This window comes from Delphinus delphis, chromosome 7 (assembly GCF_949987515.2).
Source record: "Delphinus delphis chromosome 7, mDelDel1.2, whole genome shotgun sequence".
Lineage (NCBI taxonomy): Eukaryota > Metazoa > Chordata > Mammalia > Artiodactyla > Delphinidae > Delphinus > Delphinus delphis.
The window spans coordinates 4,454,698-4,471,516 of NC_082689.1; the positions used below are offsets into that span (position 1 = coordinate 4,454,698).

General features: G+C 39.0%; 1 protein-coding gene across 1 annotated transcript in view; it reads left to right on the forward strand.

The window, feature by feature from the left end:
- Positions 1–16,819, forward strand: part of IQCA1 (IQ motif containing with AAA domain 1) — a 167,562-nt gene that overhangs the window by 20,977 nt on the left and 129,766 nt on the right. Inside the window, exon 6 of the mRNA XM_060015464.1 lies at positions 15,877–16,082. Within this exon, the coding sequence (XP_059871447.1) occupies positions 15,877–16,082 (206 nt within the window). The remainder of the gene's footprint in view (positions 1–15,876; positions 16,083–16,819) is intronic.

The window sequence follows — 16,819 nt, forward strand, 5'->3', positions numbered from 1 at the left end:
CTAACACCATACACAAACATAAACTCAAAATGGATTAAAGACCTAAATGTAAGATCAAGTTATAATTATTGACAGGAGTGTGATGAGATGCTTATTCTCATACACGGTGAGTTAAACTGATTCAGCTTTTCTGAAAGAGGCAACACGATCATTAAAATATATCCTTCCACCTGAGTTCTAGTTCTAGCTTAAGGAAATCATCAGAAATAAAGGTTTATGTGCATAGACATTTCCTACAGTGTTGTTTTAAATAATGAAAAATTGGAAATACACAATTCTAGCGTTCTAGAGTAGGGATGGAGTTGAATGATTTATGGTGGACCTACCTTAAAGTAGTGATAGACTACCATTAAAAAAATATGTTTATGACTCATTTTTGATGTGAAAATGCTCAGAGTGATAATACAGGATTTGGAATTGTACATATAATAGGATTTCAACTAAATAGATACACACATACATGCACATACAAAGGAAAGAAAGTTTATATCGTGTTCCTTTTTTCATGTCAGAACTCTGGAAGTTTTTTGTTTTAATTGTATTTTCCAAAATGTTTAAATTTTACTGCATTAACTGGAAAAAAAAAGGCACACATTTAAAAATAAAAGCAAACAGCCATAGAATATTATCAATTTTTTCTATTCAGATCTCCAAATTGTTTGGTGTATGTACATAGGTGGACAGTTTATGATACAAAATCGTTTCTCTGTTCTACCCGTTAGAGACACAGAAATATGAGATGTAATGATAAAAACAATGGTTATCTCCAATTTTCTACTTTAAAAATTAAACTTGCGGTCAGAAGATTCAATCTAAGATAATCTAAGTGTAACATGAAATTTTATGTAAGCAGCAGTTTGACTCAACCACTTCCATTTAATTTAATTCAGCCGACATTTACTGAATATGATGCGTAACAGGCCAGAAACTTAGGGAATGGCCAAATGCTATTTTTTTAACCTAAAGTCTTAATGGCTTACATTGATACCACATAAAGATAGAGTAACATGTTTTTTACTGTAATTTTCCTGTTTTACTTTGTCATTTGTATATGCTCAACTCAAATAAAGGAAGTCTGTTTTAATTTTTCAGCAGTACAGAGTTTGGATAGTAAATAGGACAGCTTGTCTGTTTTGTATTAAATGCGACTTTCTCCAGTTTGCTTTTTTTCCAAGCATGTCTTCTCTTGGTATTACATGTTCTATGAAATTTTACACCATTGAGAAATATATGCATTCAGTTTTTAAAAGAATGGTATCTTCTGTTTGCTGGCTGATAACCATAAAATCCATTACCCCAAATCCTGGGAATGTTTTCAATTAAATACATTTTCCACTATATCACTAATTAAGATAGTGTCTACTCATTTTAAAATTTCATTTTTCCATTATTTTACTTTGTTACATCATATCAGTGTATAAACCATTGACTTCTCTGATCAGAACAGTATTTGTATCTTTGTGGGAAGCTTGGCCTATTTCCAGGGGTGAGTATTTAGTAACTGAAATGAGAATTAGAGCAAACGACATAATTATGTCCTCAGTTCCTGACTAAATGTTGCCTTTACCATTGTCATATAAATTATTTTTTGATGTTGCCATTTTAAATATTTATATTCTAAAATCTACAAAGGAAAATAAATAGCACTCTAAAAATTCATGTGCAGTTATTTTAATTGGCAGAGCCAATGGAGTGGATGAAGGAGGACACTTAATGAATGTAATACATTTCATTCTGTGGGTCCCTTTGAAATAATGTGTCCTACAGCCAAGACCATGGTGTATTTTATGTTACCCTGAAGCTATCAATGTTTACATTATAATAAAGAACACTAGGGGACACTTATTAAACACGAAGAACTGTCACTTTGAAATGCATCAGCTAAATCCTCAAAACACCATAACACCCTGCTCACTTTCAAATTCTAACATGAAACAGGCTACATGATAGATTATTTTTCGGTCAATAAATTAGACTCATTTCTTATTAACAAATAACCCCAGGTAGGAGCTTGGGCACCCAATGGATGCTCCCGAAAGGCGGCTCTCTCCTGAGGCTCCCCTTGGTCCGGAGCCCTCAGGGGCTCCTCTTTGGGAACTGCTGTCAAAGCCAAAATGAGCGAAGAATCAAAATGAAACCGTCTTTATGATCACACTTCGATTTCAGCCCCAAACCATGGCGTCCGGTTTGGTCCTGTGCATTATTCATTATATTTGGCACCAGATGACCTTTGGTTGTTTCTAGAAATAAATGTATTAAAAACCAGATTTGCCATGATTTATGAGGTTTTGTTTTGCTTTGCTTTGGTTTTATTTTACTTTTTAAATACAAAAAAAAGCTGTTTCCCTAAGTGTCTGGGGACGACAGCATCTTAGAAATGAGTGCGCGTCTCCCCTTGGCCTTTGAAGGGTTGGCCTGCCAGGTGGATGGAGTGGCAGGTGTCTGGGGCGGCCCCTCTACCACGTGGGTCGCAGGGGGACACTTTGAGCCACTCACTCACCCTCCCCCTGGGCCTCAGTTTCTCCTTCTGTAAGGGCAGGATAGTGTCACCTGTTTCACAGAGCTGTTAGAAGGGCTTCCGGACCCGGCCTAGAGCTTAGACGGGTTGCCTTCAAGGAATGGTGGCTGATTGTTCATCGTCTTGGAAAATCACATTACGTTATCCCGATAACTGAATGATTTTGTACAAAGGAAAACTATCACGGTACATCACAACCTTTCTATGTAACAAAACAAAATATTTCAAAATAAGTTGTTGCCTAACACATGCAGGCCACTGATTTCAAAATATAAACTGACTTGGCCCTTGTTATTTGCTGCTCGTGTTACCGACCAGGATTTTCAGCCTCCTTAATCAATAGAAATTGATAAGAGGCCCAAAGAAATTCAGGCTAGGCGTTACTGGGGCCCCTGCTGCAGCTGGAGGGGGCAAACACAAGTAGCGGTGCCCTTGCTCACTCCCTGAGTGCAGGCGAGCTGGTTCCTTGTGGGAGGTGAGGGTAGGGGTGTGTCCAGGTGTTGGGCTGGAGGTCTAGCTTAGGTGTTCTGCCCACCCCTTTGGTGGTGGTGTGCTGGGGGCATGCGCAGTACCCTGCTTTTGCTCGCGACACCCTGCTTTTGCTCCCGGCTCCTCAGAAGTGGCAGTTGGGTTTTTGGTCTTTATGTATCTGGTTGTTCATGATTTGCCCCAACTGTGCATGCACGCAGTTATTTTTAGTCCCTTACAGTCCCTTTCTTTGCTTTTTGTTGCTGGAGGAGACGTTTGTCCAGGTGCAAGCACTGCAGCAAAGGGTCCCAGGTCCCAGCCTGTCTCACTTAGATTTATGAACCTGAAATTAGTCTATTAAAAGTACAATCTGGAAAAGCAGTGCCATTGGAACAGCCCAGCAGGGTCCGAGCCTCACCCAGCTGCAGAGGGAGGATTCGGAGATCCCTAGGGCAGCGGGTGCTGCCCACCACGTACGCCGTGTGTGTTGCACCAGGAAAATGTTTGCAAACCAGGAAAAGCAGTGATCCTGATACAGGCATGCATGAAAGGCTCTTAGGTTGAGCAAGGGAATCAGAGCCCGGGGAGGACACCCTGAATAATTTCTGTGATTCGAAAGTCCACCTCAAGATGCTTTGGGAAAAAAAGAAAACTCACCATTTTCTTTTCTGTTAAATGAGATCTTACAGTCTAGTTAACTGGGGACCTTTAGTTTGTAAGTATTTTTTTATTGAAGTATAATTGTCATGCAGGATCATATTAGTTTCAGGTATATATCATAGTGATTTGACGTTTATGTACATTTTGAAATGGTCACCCCACAAAGTTATTACAATATTATTGACTGCATCCCCTAAGCTGTGCGTTTCACTCCTGTGACTTATTTATTTTATAACTGGAAGTTTGTTTCTCTTAATCCCTTTCACCTACTTCTCCTGGCATCCACCGCCCCCCCCCACCCCCGCCCAGTCCCCCTCTCCCCTCTGGCAACCATTTCGGTTTTGGTTTGATGTCCATGTGTATTGATTTTTAGATTCCACATATAAGTGAAATCATATGGTATTTGTGTTTCTCTGTCTGACTTATTTCACTTAGCATAACACCCTCCAGACCCATCCATGTTGCCACAAATGGCAAGATTTCATTCTTTTTTACGGCTGAATAATATTCCAGTGTGTGTGTGTGTGTGTGTGTGTGTGTGATGTGTATTATATATTCATTTATTCATCTTCTTTATTCATTCATCTATGGATGGACGCTTAGGTTGCTTCCGTACGTCAGCTATCATAAATAATGCTTCAGTGAACATGTATCTTTTCAAGTGAGTGTTTTTGTTTTCTTCAGATAAATACCCAGAAGTGGGATTGCTGGATTGTGTGGTAGTTCTATTTTTAATTTTTTGAGGAATCTACACACTGTTTTCCATAGTGGCTGCACCAGTTTACATTCCAGCAGTGTAAAAGTGTTCCCTTTTCTCCATATCCTCACCAACACTTTTTTTTTTTTTTGGCTTTTTGATAATCGCCAGTCTGACAGGTGTGAGGTGGTGTCTCATTGTGGTTTTGATTTTCATTTCCCTGACGATTAGTGATGTTGAGCATCTTTTCATGTGTCTCTGTTGGCCGTCTGTATGTCTTCTTTGGAAAAACGCCTGTTTATGTCATCTGCTCATTTTTTAATTGGGCTGTTTGTTTTTTGACATTAAATTGTGTAAGTTCTTTATATATTTTGAATATTAACCCTTTATCAGGTACATAAGTTGCAAGTATTTTCTCCCATTCAGTAGGTGGCCTTTTAGTTCTGTTGATAGTTTCCTTTGCTGTGCAAAAGCATGTAGTCCCATTTGTTTATTTTTGCTTTTGTTGCCCTTGCCTGCAGAGAGAAGCCCAAAATAATATTCAGATTGATGTCAAAGAGTTTACTGCCTTATGTTTTCTTCTAGGAGTTTTATGGTTTCAGGCTTTACATTAAAGTCTTTAATACATTTTTAATTTATTCTTTTTTTTAAAACTGTTTATTTTTTTTTTTTAATTTTTTTATCTTTTTGGCTGTGTTGGTTCTTCGTTGCTGTGCACAGGCTTTCTCTAGTTGCGGCAAGCAGGGGCTGCTCTTCATTGCAGCGCACAGGCTTCTCACTGCGGTGGCTTCTCTTGTTGTGGAGCACGGGCTCTAGGTGTGCCCGCTTCAGTAGTTGTGGCGCACAGGTTTAGTTGCTCTGTGGCATGTGGGATCTTCCTGGACCGAACCCATGTCCCCTGCATTGGCAGGCAGATTCTTAACCACTGCACCACCAGGGAAGTCCCTAATTTATTCTTGTATATGGTGTGAGATGGGGGTCCAGTTTCACTTTTTTGCATGTAGCTGTCCAGTTTTCCCACCACCATTTGTTGAAGAGACTGTCTTTTCTCCATTGTATGTTTGTGCCTCCTTTGTCGTAGATTAACTGACCATGTGTGCATGGGTTTATTTCTGGGAAGTATTTATTGTTATTCTTATTCTGCTTTATTCTTGCCCTGGGTCCCCAGGTCGTCGGAAACTCAATGAGCAAAACAATTCTCTTCCTTTAGTCACCTGATCCCAGGATTCTTTGATCCCTACTCTAGGGCGGGACATTTGCCCTTATTCATCTCAGATTAGGGCCCATTACAAAGTCCTTTACTGCAGCATAGTAGAATGGTTAAGGCCAGGAACTCTGGAGCCAGCCTGCCTGGGTTCAGACTCTGATTCCACCATTTACTTGCAGGGTGAACTGGGGTGGTGTCTTGGCTTCCTGGTGCCTCGATTTCCACATATGCAAAATGGAGACAGTGCTAGCACCCAGGCAAAGATGTGTGTTAAGTAGTAAAGAAATTGGTATCTGTAAAGCATTTAAAATAGTGTCTGACACACTGCACCCTGTGAGCCCTAGGTAAGTGTTCACTGTTATTTTTTGAAATGGCTTATAATCGTGGGTGTAAATGCTCACATCACTCATGATTTTAAAATGCTTATTAAATTGTCATTTTTAATCTATTTAAGTTGGCCAAGATCAAAATGGTTAAGGTCACAATGTTGGCAAGGTGTGGGAAAAAGGGCTCTGTCGTACACTGTTGGGGGGAAGAGTAAAGCAATCCTGCAACCTCTTTGCAAGGCAGCTTAGCAATATCCATTAAAATTACAAATGTATATTTTTGAGAAGTGTGATCTGTAGTACCCATAAAAAACCATTTTCAGACAAACTATTTTAAGCCAGAAGAAAACTATCAGTGAAAAGATACAAGAAAGCATATACAGGGTAAGAGCAGAGATTCTGGAGGTACATGCTTCGGGTCAAAGCTCCAGTCTGCCGCTTCCTGGCTGTGTGACCCTGGACAAGTTCTTTGACCTCTCTGTGCCTCAGTTTCTGCATATATAAAATGAAGATAGTAATGGTACTCATACATAAGGCTACTTATTATGAGGAACAAATTAGTTAATATTTGTAAACCAGTTAAAATAGTGTCTCGCAAACTTTAAGTGCCATGGAAGTGTTATTTTAAAACATTTTTAAAGAATGTAGGACACAAAAGTAGCAAATTTAGCTCCCACCACTAATCAATTACAGGCTCAACTATACAGTTCTATTCCAGCTCTTAATTAAGCAAATCTTAAAACTACTACAAGTTTCCAGAAAGTAGACTTAACGGACTAGAAATTGCTCTATTTTTAATTGTTTTGCACCCACTTGAAGTTGTGGCATCCTAAAATAAAGATTTACCATAACTGTAGTATGAGCAGAGGGCAAAAGAAAACCATCAGCGGGCTTCCCTGGTGGTGCAGTGGTTAAGAATCCTCCTGCCAATGCAGGGGACACCAGGGGTTTGATCCCTGGTCCGGGAAGATCCCACATGCCATGGAGCAACTAAGCCCGTGCACCACAACTACTGAGCCTGCACTCTAGAGCCGACGAGCCACAACTACTGAGCCCGCATGCTGCAACTACTGAAGCCCACGGGCCTAGAGCCCATGCTCCACAACAAGAGAAGCCACCGCAATGAGAAGCCCGCACACCGCAACGAAGAATAGCCCCCACTCGCCGCAACTAGAGGAAACGCGCCTGCAGCAATGAAGACCCAACACAGCCAAAAATTAAATAAATAAATTTTTAAAAATTAAAAAAGAAAAGAAAACCATCAGCCCTGACTCTCCCCACAACTTTTTTTCACTTCTTCTTGCTGGGTTCTTCTTTCTGAGTAGATGTGTTTATATAAACACAGATATACAAGTATAGATATATTACTGTGAAATGAAATGGTGAAACAGAAGAGCTTATTTTTATAAACCAAGGAACATCCATGCACACACACCCACATGCACACGATCTTAAAACGGACCAACCGAAGAGCAGTTTACTCCACAGCATGAGGCATTCCACGTGTAAAATTAGCGCAGGAAGCGCGTGGCGCGAGCCCATGGGCTGATGGGGCGGCTCTGAGTGCTCCCTAATGATGACCTACCGGGGGCTGCATGGAGCTGATTAATCTCTGCACTGACCACAGCGGTCATTTGTTGGAATAGACCCTCTGCCTTCCCCTCACTGCTCCATCCACGCCTTAAGTGACCACAATACCCCCAAGACCATGAGCTCCTCCAGGAAGTTGCCAGCATTAAATCACTTATTTGCAAGGGGATTTGTGACTGATAAATTGAACAGATTGTCATTTGGACAAATGTCCATTTTATCTTACTAATTTGACCAAGGATTTTTAAAGGCAAAGCCCATCAAACATTAGATAAGCATTTTAAGTTAATGGACCACAGAGTCCTATTTCTCCACAAACCCAGGAGTCATCATCTTATGTCCTATTTTTACAGCAACATCAATTATTAATATGTATATTTTTGCTGACAGAGGACCTTGCTATAAACTTAGGTTTCGTTAACCAGTTCTGGGTCATTAACTGTGGAAAGCTTGTAAATATAATGGTTTATTCACATGGGAAGCCTTCATTAAGATGCATTATTCTACAGCTGATGTATTTCCGTATATAGTATATTATTGTGTTCTCTATTTCCCTTTAATATTCGTAATTTATTTTTCAATGAGTTGCTGTCTATGCGGTGAGTTAACAAATTTGAATGCCATGAACAAAGTTGCTAAACAGGAAAAAGATGTTGTAGCCCAAAGGAAAAGCTACTCATTAACATAAGAATCTACATATATTATAACCTTTAAATTCAAAAGCAACTAGCGAAAGAAGCTACAAATGACCCCAAGTGTATTTTTGTCAGAGAAAGTCTATCTCAAGCAACACGCATGAATACACACATATTAACAGCCCAGCGTGGTGTAATAGGAGAAACACAGACCCGGAGGAATCCAGAAACCTTATTGCCAGCTTCTTCATTCACATAGGATGGCTTGGGAGAGTCATTAAGCGATGGACCTCAGTCCCCATCTGTTCAATGGGATAATCAGGTCCTTACTTCTGTCTCAAAAGATGGATGTAACATCAGTAAAGAAATGTAGAGAAAGAAGGTGTGGGACAGAGTGCCATGCCAATTACAGAAAATCTGATGAGCACTGGGAGACTTCTGTTTCACTCGTAGACCATGGACGTGCTATGAAGTTGGCTGAACACTGTGTAGAGCTTTGCCAGGACACCAGTCAGAGTTGCCTGCTCATTAATTCACTTTTAGGGATACAAAGGGGAAAAGGCCCAGCTCAAATATAGTTTGTATGTGTGAATCTATGAAAAAAATATGCTATGATTTACCATAAGAACAATGTAGTGGGGGGGATTTCATATGATTCACTGATAAAAAATCATAATATTAAAGCAAGACTTCAAGACAATTTTACACATTCATCAGAGACAAAGAAATTTGGGTCATTTGTAGCAGAGATGCATTTGAACATCTTCACGAAAACAATGGACTTCAGGGTAGTCATTGGAGAGATCAGATAAAAATCTCTGTGTTAGTTATAAACTTCTATTTCATAACACTAGGAATGTAAGACATTTCCTGAAAAATATGAGAATTGGATATTTCTTTAAATGATTAAATAAAGGGATTTCTTATCTCTTTATTTTGACACCAAGTAGATAATATAAAGTCATGGCTTTGAGCACTTACATCTTGAGTCAATTTAGATCACTGGCTTTTAACATTGTTCTTTAAAATGATTCTCTAATTCTTATTCTAGATCCACGTTCAAAGTCGTTTTAGGGGTTTTTCCCTATCAAGAGTTGTACATTCTCACGTCCTCATTATACTAAACTTAGACAGTTTGCTTAGTTTGTTACACATTCTAATGCATATTTTTATCAAGTATTATATGTGTGATTTTCTTTTCATTTTTTTCCCCCTGGCTTTATATCGTTAAGTGGATGCTGTATTCTGACAGCATCTCAATTGTGGATTCAAGTAGAGAAATCACAAACCAAAACAATGGTCACATTCCCACCAACAGTGCAAGAGGGTTCCCTTTTCTCCACACCCTCTCCAGCATTTGTTGTTTGTAGATTTTCTGATGATGCCCATTCTAACCGGTGTGAGGTGATACCTCATTGTAGTTTTGATTTGCATTTCTCTAATTTTATCTAATTAGTGATGTTGAGCAGCTTTTCATGTGCTTCTTGGCCATCTGTATGTCTTCTTTGGAGAAAAGTCTATTTAGGTCTTCTACCCCTGTTTTGATTGGGTGGGTTGTTTGTTTTTTTAATATTGAGCTGCATGAGCTGTTTATATATTTTGGAGATTAATCCTTTGTCCATTGATTCGTTTGCAAATATTTTCTCCCATTCTGAGGGTTGTCTTTTTGTCTTGTTTATAGTTTCCTTTGCTGTGCAAAAGCTTATAAGTTTCATTAGGTCCCATTTGTATATTTTTGTTTTTATTTCCATTACTTTAGGAGGTGGGTCAAAAAAGATCTTGCTGTGAATCATGTCAAAGAGTGTTCTTCCTATGTTTTCCTCTAAGAGTTTTATAGTGTCTCGTCTTATATTTAGGTCTTTAATCCATTTTGAGTTTATTTTTGTGTATGGTGTTAGGGAGTGTTCTAATTTCATTCTTTTACATGCAGCTGTCCAATTTTCCCAGCACCACTTGTTGAAGAGACTGTGTTTTCTCCATTGTATATCCTTGCCTCCTTTGTCATAGATTAGTTGACCATAGGTCATAAATCAAGCCTTAGGAAATTGAAATTGTATCTAGCATCTTTTCCAACACAACGCTATGAAATTAGAAATAAATTACAGGGGAAAAAATGTAAAAAACACAAACACATGGAGACTAAACAATACATTACTAAATAACCAAGAGATCACTGAAGAAATCAAAGAGGAAATCAAAAAATACCTAGAGACAAATGACAACAAAAACACAACAATACAAAACCTATGGGATGCAGCAAAAGCAGTTCTAAGACGGAAGTTTATAGCAATACAATCCTACTTTAAGAAACAAGAAAAATCTCAAATAAACAATCTAACCTTACACCTAAAGGAACTAGAGAAAGAAGAACAAACAAAACCCAAAGTTAGTAGAAGAAAAGAAATCATAAAGATCAGAGCAGAAATGAATAGAAACAAAGAAAACAATAGCAAAGATCAATAAAACTAAAAGCTGGTTCTTTGAGAAGATAAACAAAATTGATAAACCATTAGCCAGACTCATCAAGAAAAAAAGGGAGAAGACTCAAAAATCAGTAGAATTAGAAATGAAAAAGGAGAAGAAACAACTGACACTGCAGAAATACAAAGGCTCATGAGAGATTACTGCAAGCAACTATGTGCCAATGAAATGGACAACCTGGAAGAAATGGACAAATTCTTAGAAAAGCATAACCTTCTGAGACTGAACTAGGAAGAAATAGAAAATATAAACAGACCAATCACAAGCACTGAAATTGAGACTGATTAAAAATCTTCCAGCAAACAAAAGTCCAGGACCAGATGGCTTCACAGGTGAATTCTATCAAACATTTAGAGAAGAGCTAACACCCATCCTTCTCAAACTCTTCCAAAAACTTGCAGAGGAAGGAACAGTACCAAACTCATTCTACAAGGCCACCATCACCCTGATACCAAAACCAGACAAAGATACTACAAAAAAAGAAAATTACAGACCAATATCACTGATGAACATAGATGCAAAAATCCTCAACAAAATACTAGCAAACAGAGTCCAGCAACATATTAAAAAGATCATACACCATGATCAAGTGGGATTTATCCCAGGGATGCAAGGATTCTTCAATATATGCAAATCAATCAATGTGATACCCCATATTAACAAATTGAAGAATAAAAACCATATGATCATCTCAACAGATACAGAAAAAGCTTTTGACAAAATTCAACACCCATTTATGATAAAAACTCTCCAGAAAGTGGGCATAGAGGGAACCTGCGTCAACATAATAAAGGCCATATATGACAAACTCACTCTCAGTGGTGAGCAAACATCATTCTCAGTGGTGAAAAACTGAAAGCATTTCCTCTAAGGTCAGGAACAAGACAAGGATGTCCACTCTCACCACTATTAGTTAACATAGTTTTGGAAGTCCTAGCCATGGCAATCAGAGAAGATGAAGAAATAAAAGGAATACTTGGAAAAGAAGAAGTAAAACTGTCACTGTTTGCAGATGACATGATGCTATACATAGAGAATCCTAAAGATGCCACCAGAAAACTACTAGAGCTAATCAGTGAATTTGTTAATGTCGCAGGATACAAAATTAATGCACAGAAATCTCTCGCATTCCTATACACTAACAACGAAAGATCAGAAAGAGAGATTAAGGAAACAGTCCCTCTTCTTTTTCTTTATCATCATCATTTTAGGCTTTGCAGGCCACATGGTCCCTGTCCCAACTATTCAGTGTGGCCGTTGTAGTGTGTAAGCCACCATAGACAGCATGTAAATGAATGGGCATGGCTGCATCCCAATAAAACTTTACTTACGAAAATAAGCAGTGGGCCAGGTTTGACTCGTGTGCTGTAGGTTACCAAACCTTTTTCTAGAGCAGTTAGTTTTTCCTCAAACCTGGATATTATCAGAATCACTTGAAGACTTTCCCAAACTACTAGTTTCTTGCTTCTTCCTCACCCCCAGGATGGAACTGGGAATCCATATTTTTTTTTTACTGCTTTTCAGAATTTTGAGGAAAAACATGAACTTGGAAAAAAAACCTCACTGGTATATTTGAAGATGTGTTGCATCTAAAATAATTTCCCTGAACAAAGTGACTACTAAAAACAAGAAAGGAGCAAATATAAAATAAGAAGGAATTTTGGGAAGATAAGAGCATGCTCTAAAAAGCAAAACAATAATAACCCCTCTAAAATTCTAAATAAATCCAAATAATAAATGGACATAACTGAAAGCCAAATTAATTGTGAAAGGTAAAGATAGAGAAATCTTCTGTAACATAGTGCGAGCAAGTAAAGGAGAGATGGAAAATACAAGAGAAAAGGCCAGATCAATCTGGCGCTCTGCCATTTATGTAATATTTGTTGCAGGGAGAAAAATGGAGAAAAAGAAATAATAGAAGGAAAATTTACAGAGGAGAAGACATAATTCTTTATATTGAAAGGACCCACTAAATGGAGAATGTGATGAATGAAGAAATGCTCACACCTAGATTCATTTTGATAAACTTTGAAAAGACGACGTGTAAAGCATCATAAGAGCAGAATAGCTTTACCTACGAAGGAACAGTCATCAAATTTCCAACAAGCTGTCGCTGGCAGCTCTGCCCATTAGAAGTATCCTCCAGGGTAGCTACTAGGCTGCCGTTCAAGTGGGAAGGGCCAAGTGAGGACATTTTAGAAATGCAGGTACTTAGAATATTTGTGGCTGACCATATCCAGTCTGAAAGTTACACTCAAGGACATGCTTCACAACCTACGTGTCCATCGACAGATGAATGGTTAAAGAAGATGTGCCGCACATACACAATGGAATATTACTCAGCCAGAAAAAGGAATGAAATTGTGTCATTTGCAGAGATGTGGATGGACCTAGAAACTGTCCTACAGATTGAAGTAAGTCAGAAAGAGAAAAAACAAACACCATATGCTAACACATATATATGGAATCTAAAAAAACGGTGCTGATGAACCTAGTGGCAGGGCAGGAATAAAGATGCAGATATAGAGAACAGACTTGAGGACATGGGGCGGGGGAAGGGAAAGCTGGAATAAAGTGAGAGAGAGGCATGGACATATATACACTACCAAACGTAAGGTAGATAGCTAGTGGGAAGCAGCCGCATAGCACAGGGAGATCAGCTCGGTGCTTTGTGACCACCTAGAGGGGTGGGATAGGGAGGGTGGGAGGGAGGGAGACGCAAGAGGGAAGAGATATGGGAACATATGTATATGTATAACTGATTCACTTTGTTATACAGCAGAAACTAACACACCATTGTAAAGCAATTATACTCCAATAAAGATGTAAAAAAAAAAAAAAAGAGAGAACAGTGAGACCAATAGCTCCCTCCCTCTGCTTGGCTCTAGCAGCCACACTTACACCTCTTCAGGAGCAGATGGGTGGATCTCTGTCTGCAGAAACCAGCTCAAAAGAAAGACATTCGGGTACTGATACTCAGATACCTCCAATAAAGCAGCTCTGACCTCACCAGTCAGCAACTCCCCTACACAGGTTCCAAACAGCTCTGGGAGCCTCCCTCCTAAATAAGCGTGAACCACAAAGGGTCACCAGTCACTTAGGAAAGACAGAGACCCAACAGAAAAGAAACTGGAAGAAAAAAAAGGGCGGTAAAGTAAAACATAAAAAACAAAATTCTAAAAGTAATAACCTTATGGAAATAAAATAGGATTATCGAATCCAGAAATTAGAACAAAATTCCCCAAAACAGGAGAATCAAAGAACAGTTGAAGTGCTGCTGAAGAGTTCAAATATAATAATAGAAACTTCAAAAAATAAAGTTGAAAGAAAAAATTAAGAAAATCTCCTAGAAAATAGCAAAATGACAAAGAGATGGATGAGGGATACGTGTAAGGAAAATTGCAGGAGGAGTTCTGAGAAGAAAAGAACTAAGAAAACAGAGGAAGGAAATTGTAAAGGAACAGTAACCAAAAAAATCCTGGTAACAAAAGGATATGGATTTTCAGATTTAAAATGGTCCCTGGCTTTAGTTAGGTTGTATCCATACCTTGGCTATTGTAAATAATGCTGCAGTGAACAGGGGGGTGCAGATATCTTTTTAAGATCTTGATTTCATTTCCTTTGGATATATACCCAGAAGTGGGATTGGTGGATCATATGGTAGTTCTATTTTTAGTTTCCTGAGGAGCGTCCATAGTGTTTTCTGTAGTGCCTGCACCAGTTTACATTCCCACCGACAGTGTACAAGGGTTTCGATTTCTCCACATCCATGCCCAACACTTGTCATCTTTTCCCTACTTGATACTAGCCATCCTTTGCTGAATCAGACTATAGTTTTTGGATTCTGGAAGAATATTTCCTCAGTTTTGGGCGCTATGCACAGTGTAGGTGACACAGACACGACACACTTTTATGTTTATCTGCATTATTATTTTCTCTACCACTTTATTAAGTCTATGCAATCAAATCACAATAGTAAATCAAGCCCTCGTTTGTAGCATTTGCTAATTTCGACGGTGTAAGTATTCCTACAGCCAACTGCAAGCTGCTAACCTGAATGAACACAGGAAGGTACGCACAGAAGTGACAGCATTATTACAGTATTTTCACCTTAGAGATACAACAGACATAATGACATCAAGAGCATAGATGACAATAAAATCCAGTAAAAATAATTATGAAGCAGTGAGTTTTTGGTATCGGTAACTTGGCATTGTTAACATAATTTAATCCTCAATTTATATAATTTAGCATTTAAAAATAACTGTGCCTCACAGCAAGCTTGCAAAATTTCTGAAAATCTGTCAACTGGATCTCATGAGTCATTACAGGCTGGCCCCAGCACACCACTGAATTTGTCCTTAATTTGCTAACTTACCTGGGCTGAATCTCTGAACTCCTTAGAGCTCAGGATCTTTAGCTCATACCTGTGATTCCCATGTGTGTTCTTCTTCTCCAAGTCCCTTTTAGTTCTTTCCATCCAGACCCACAAGGTAGCACTTTTATAGATCATTTGACATGGTTCCCTCTTGTGACGGACATTACTCTTATCCCGCCAACCTCATTTCTTGAGCGGTTCTAAAGAACAGGTATTATGTCTCAAAGTGACTTTGTATTTTCGGTGACCACAACCCTCCACATGTTGCTGGACCAGTGCTGAGCATTTGGTGGGCGTTCTACAGCTAGACGTTGTTGCCTTTCTGATCAGCAGATGTGGAGAGAGAACATTCTGACAATAAGATGTAATAGCGTGAATGTCTGGAGTCCGCTGAGAATTTCCTGCTCTGGAGGGTCTTTAACAATACAGGGGATGTTTTCAGGGTTGGTTTTGGTGTCATTTTTCTTGAAATCAGAACACCCAAACTCTTTTCATCAATTCTCGCTTCACTTACTTTCTAATGCTGTATTCTTTCCTCTCCCACTAACCAAGAAGATTTGGAAAACTTTACCTTCTGTAACTTGAATGATTTTTTGAACGATTTACCGAATAAGCATTTTTTAAGCTAATTACCAGTTTCTGGGAAATAGTACAGAGTGATCCCATACTTCCTCCCCATGGTTGTGAATTACTCCTTCAAGCCCTCCTGCAAGATCTGATTCTGTTGTTCTGTTTGTATTTCTTAATGGGTCTAATGGTAGAATGTATTTCTTAATGGGTCTAATGGTAGAATGTATTTCTTAATGGGTCTAATGGTAGAACACCATTGAAGATACTGACATATTTCATTATTGTCTAAAATTTTTCACCGCTCTGTAACCTTTATGATCTCAAACCTTTTGGCTTATATTTTCAGAACCCGCCTCCTTTGTTTAATGAAGTCAGTGCTGCATTAATCCAGGCTGACAGGGTGAGCCACCTGCGGGATGAGGTGCAGGTAAAGCATGAGGAGGAATACAGAGATGCCTTGGTTACAATCAAGGATGACTTGAAACTAATAGAAGGTCCCGACATCAAGGAGAACCTCCAAGATGAGATCCGGCGTTGGTTCATCGAATGCAGGTGAGTGTAGGACATCTATCCTGACAGTCGCTTCTGTGGCGGTTGACATTCTTGTGTGTTTTTAAGCACAGAAACATGTTGATATAGATTCATGTGGTTTTCTGGCTTCATTTTAGAAAAGTAGAATGTGAAGGCGAAGAATTTAGGCACTAATTCTTTTTTTAATGAAATTGCTTTTGTTCCTGTTTTTAAATACAGTCTATATAATACCTCTATAGCCACATGACATTGAACATCATGGGTGGATGACACAGCCCCAAGATGGTAAACCTTCACAGGCCAGGTCTGTCTGAAATCCGAGGGGTCCGGCCACAAGCAATTCATGCTGCCCTTCCTTCTGGGATTTGACCCTAATTGTATGAGGCTCCACAGTCTCAGTCATGCTCCTTCTCTGTCATAATCCCTTGAAGCAGCTGCTGACTCTGCGACCTGATGCCTGGCCCCCAGGCCTCCCGTGAAATGATGGGAAGGTAGCAGTTCTGGGGACAGGGCCTTATGTATATTAAGACCTTCTTGTGTTAAGGGTCTGCCTATATTAAGGGTCTTCTTTAATGCTCTTAAGTGAAATGTTAAGCAATTTAAAGCTTGTTTTCAAAAGGTGGCTTTTGTTTACAAAAGATGTGCTCCTTTATTAGAGAAGTACAGTAGAACAAACACTTAAAGAACACAGTACAAGTTTCCACACAGTAGAACAAACGCTTTGTAGGCAACCCAGTTGGAGCAGCTTTAAAATCTAT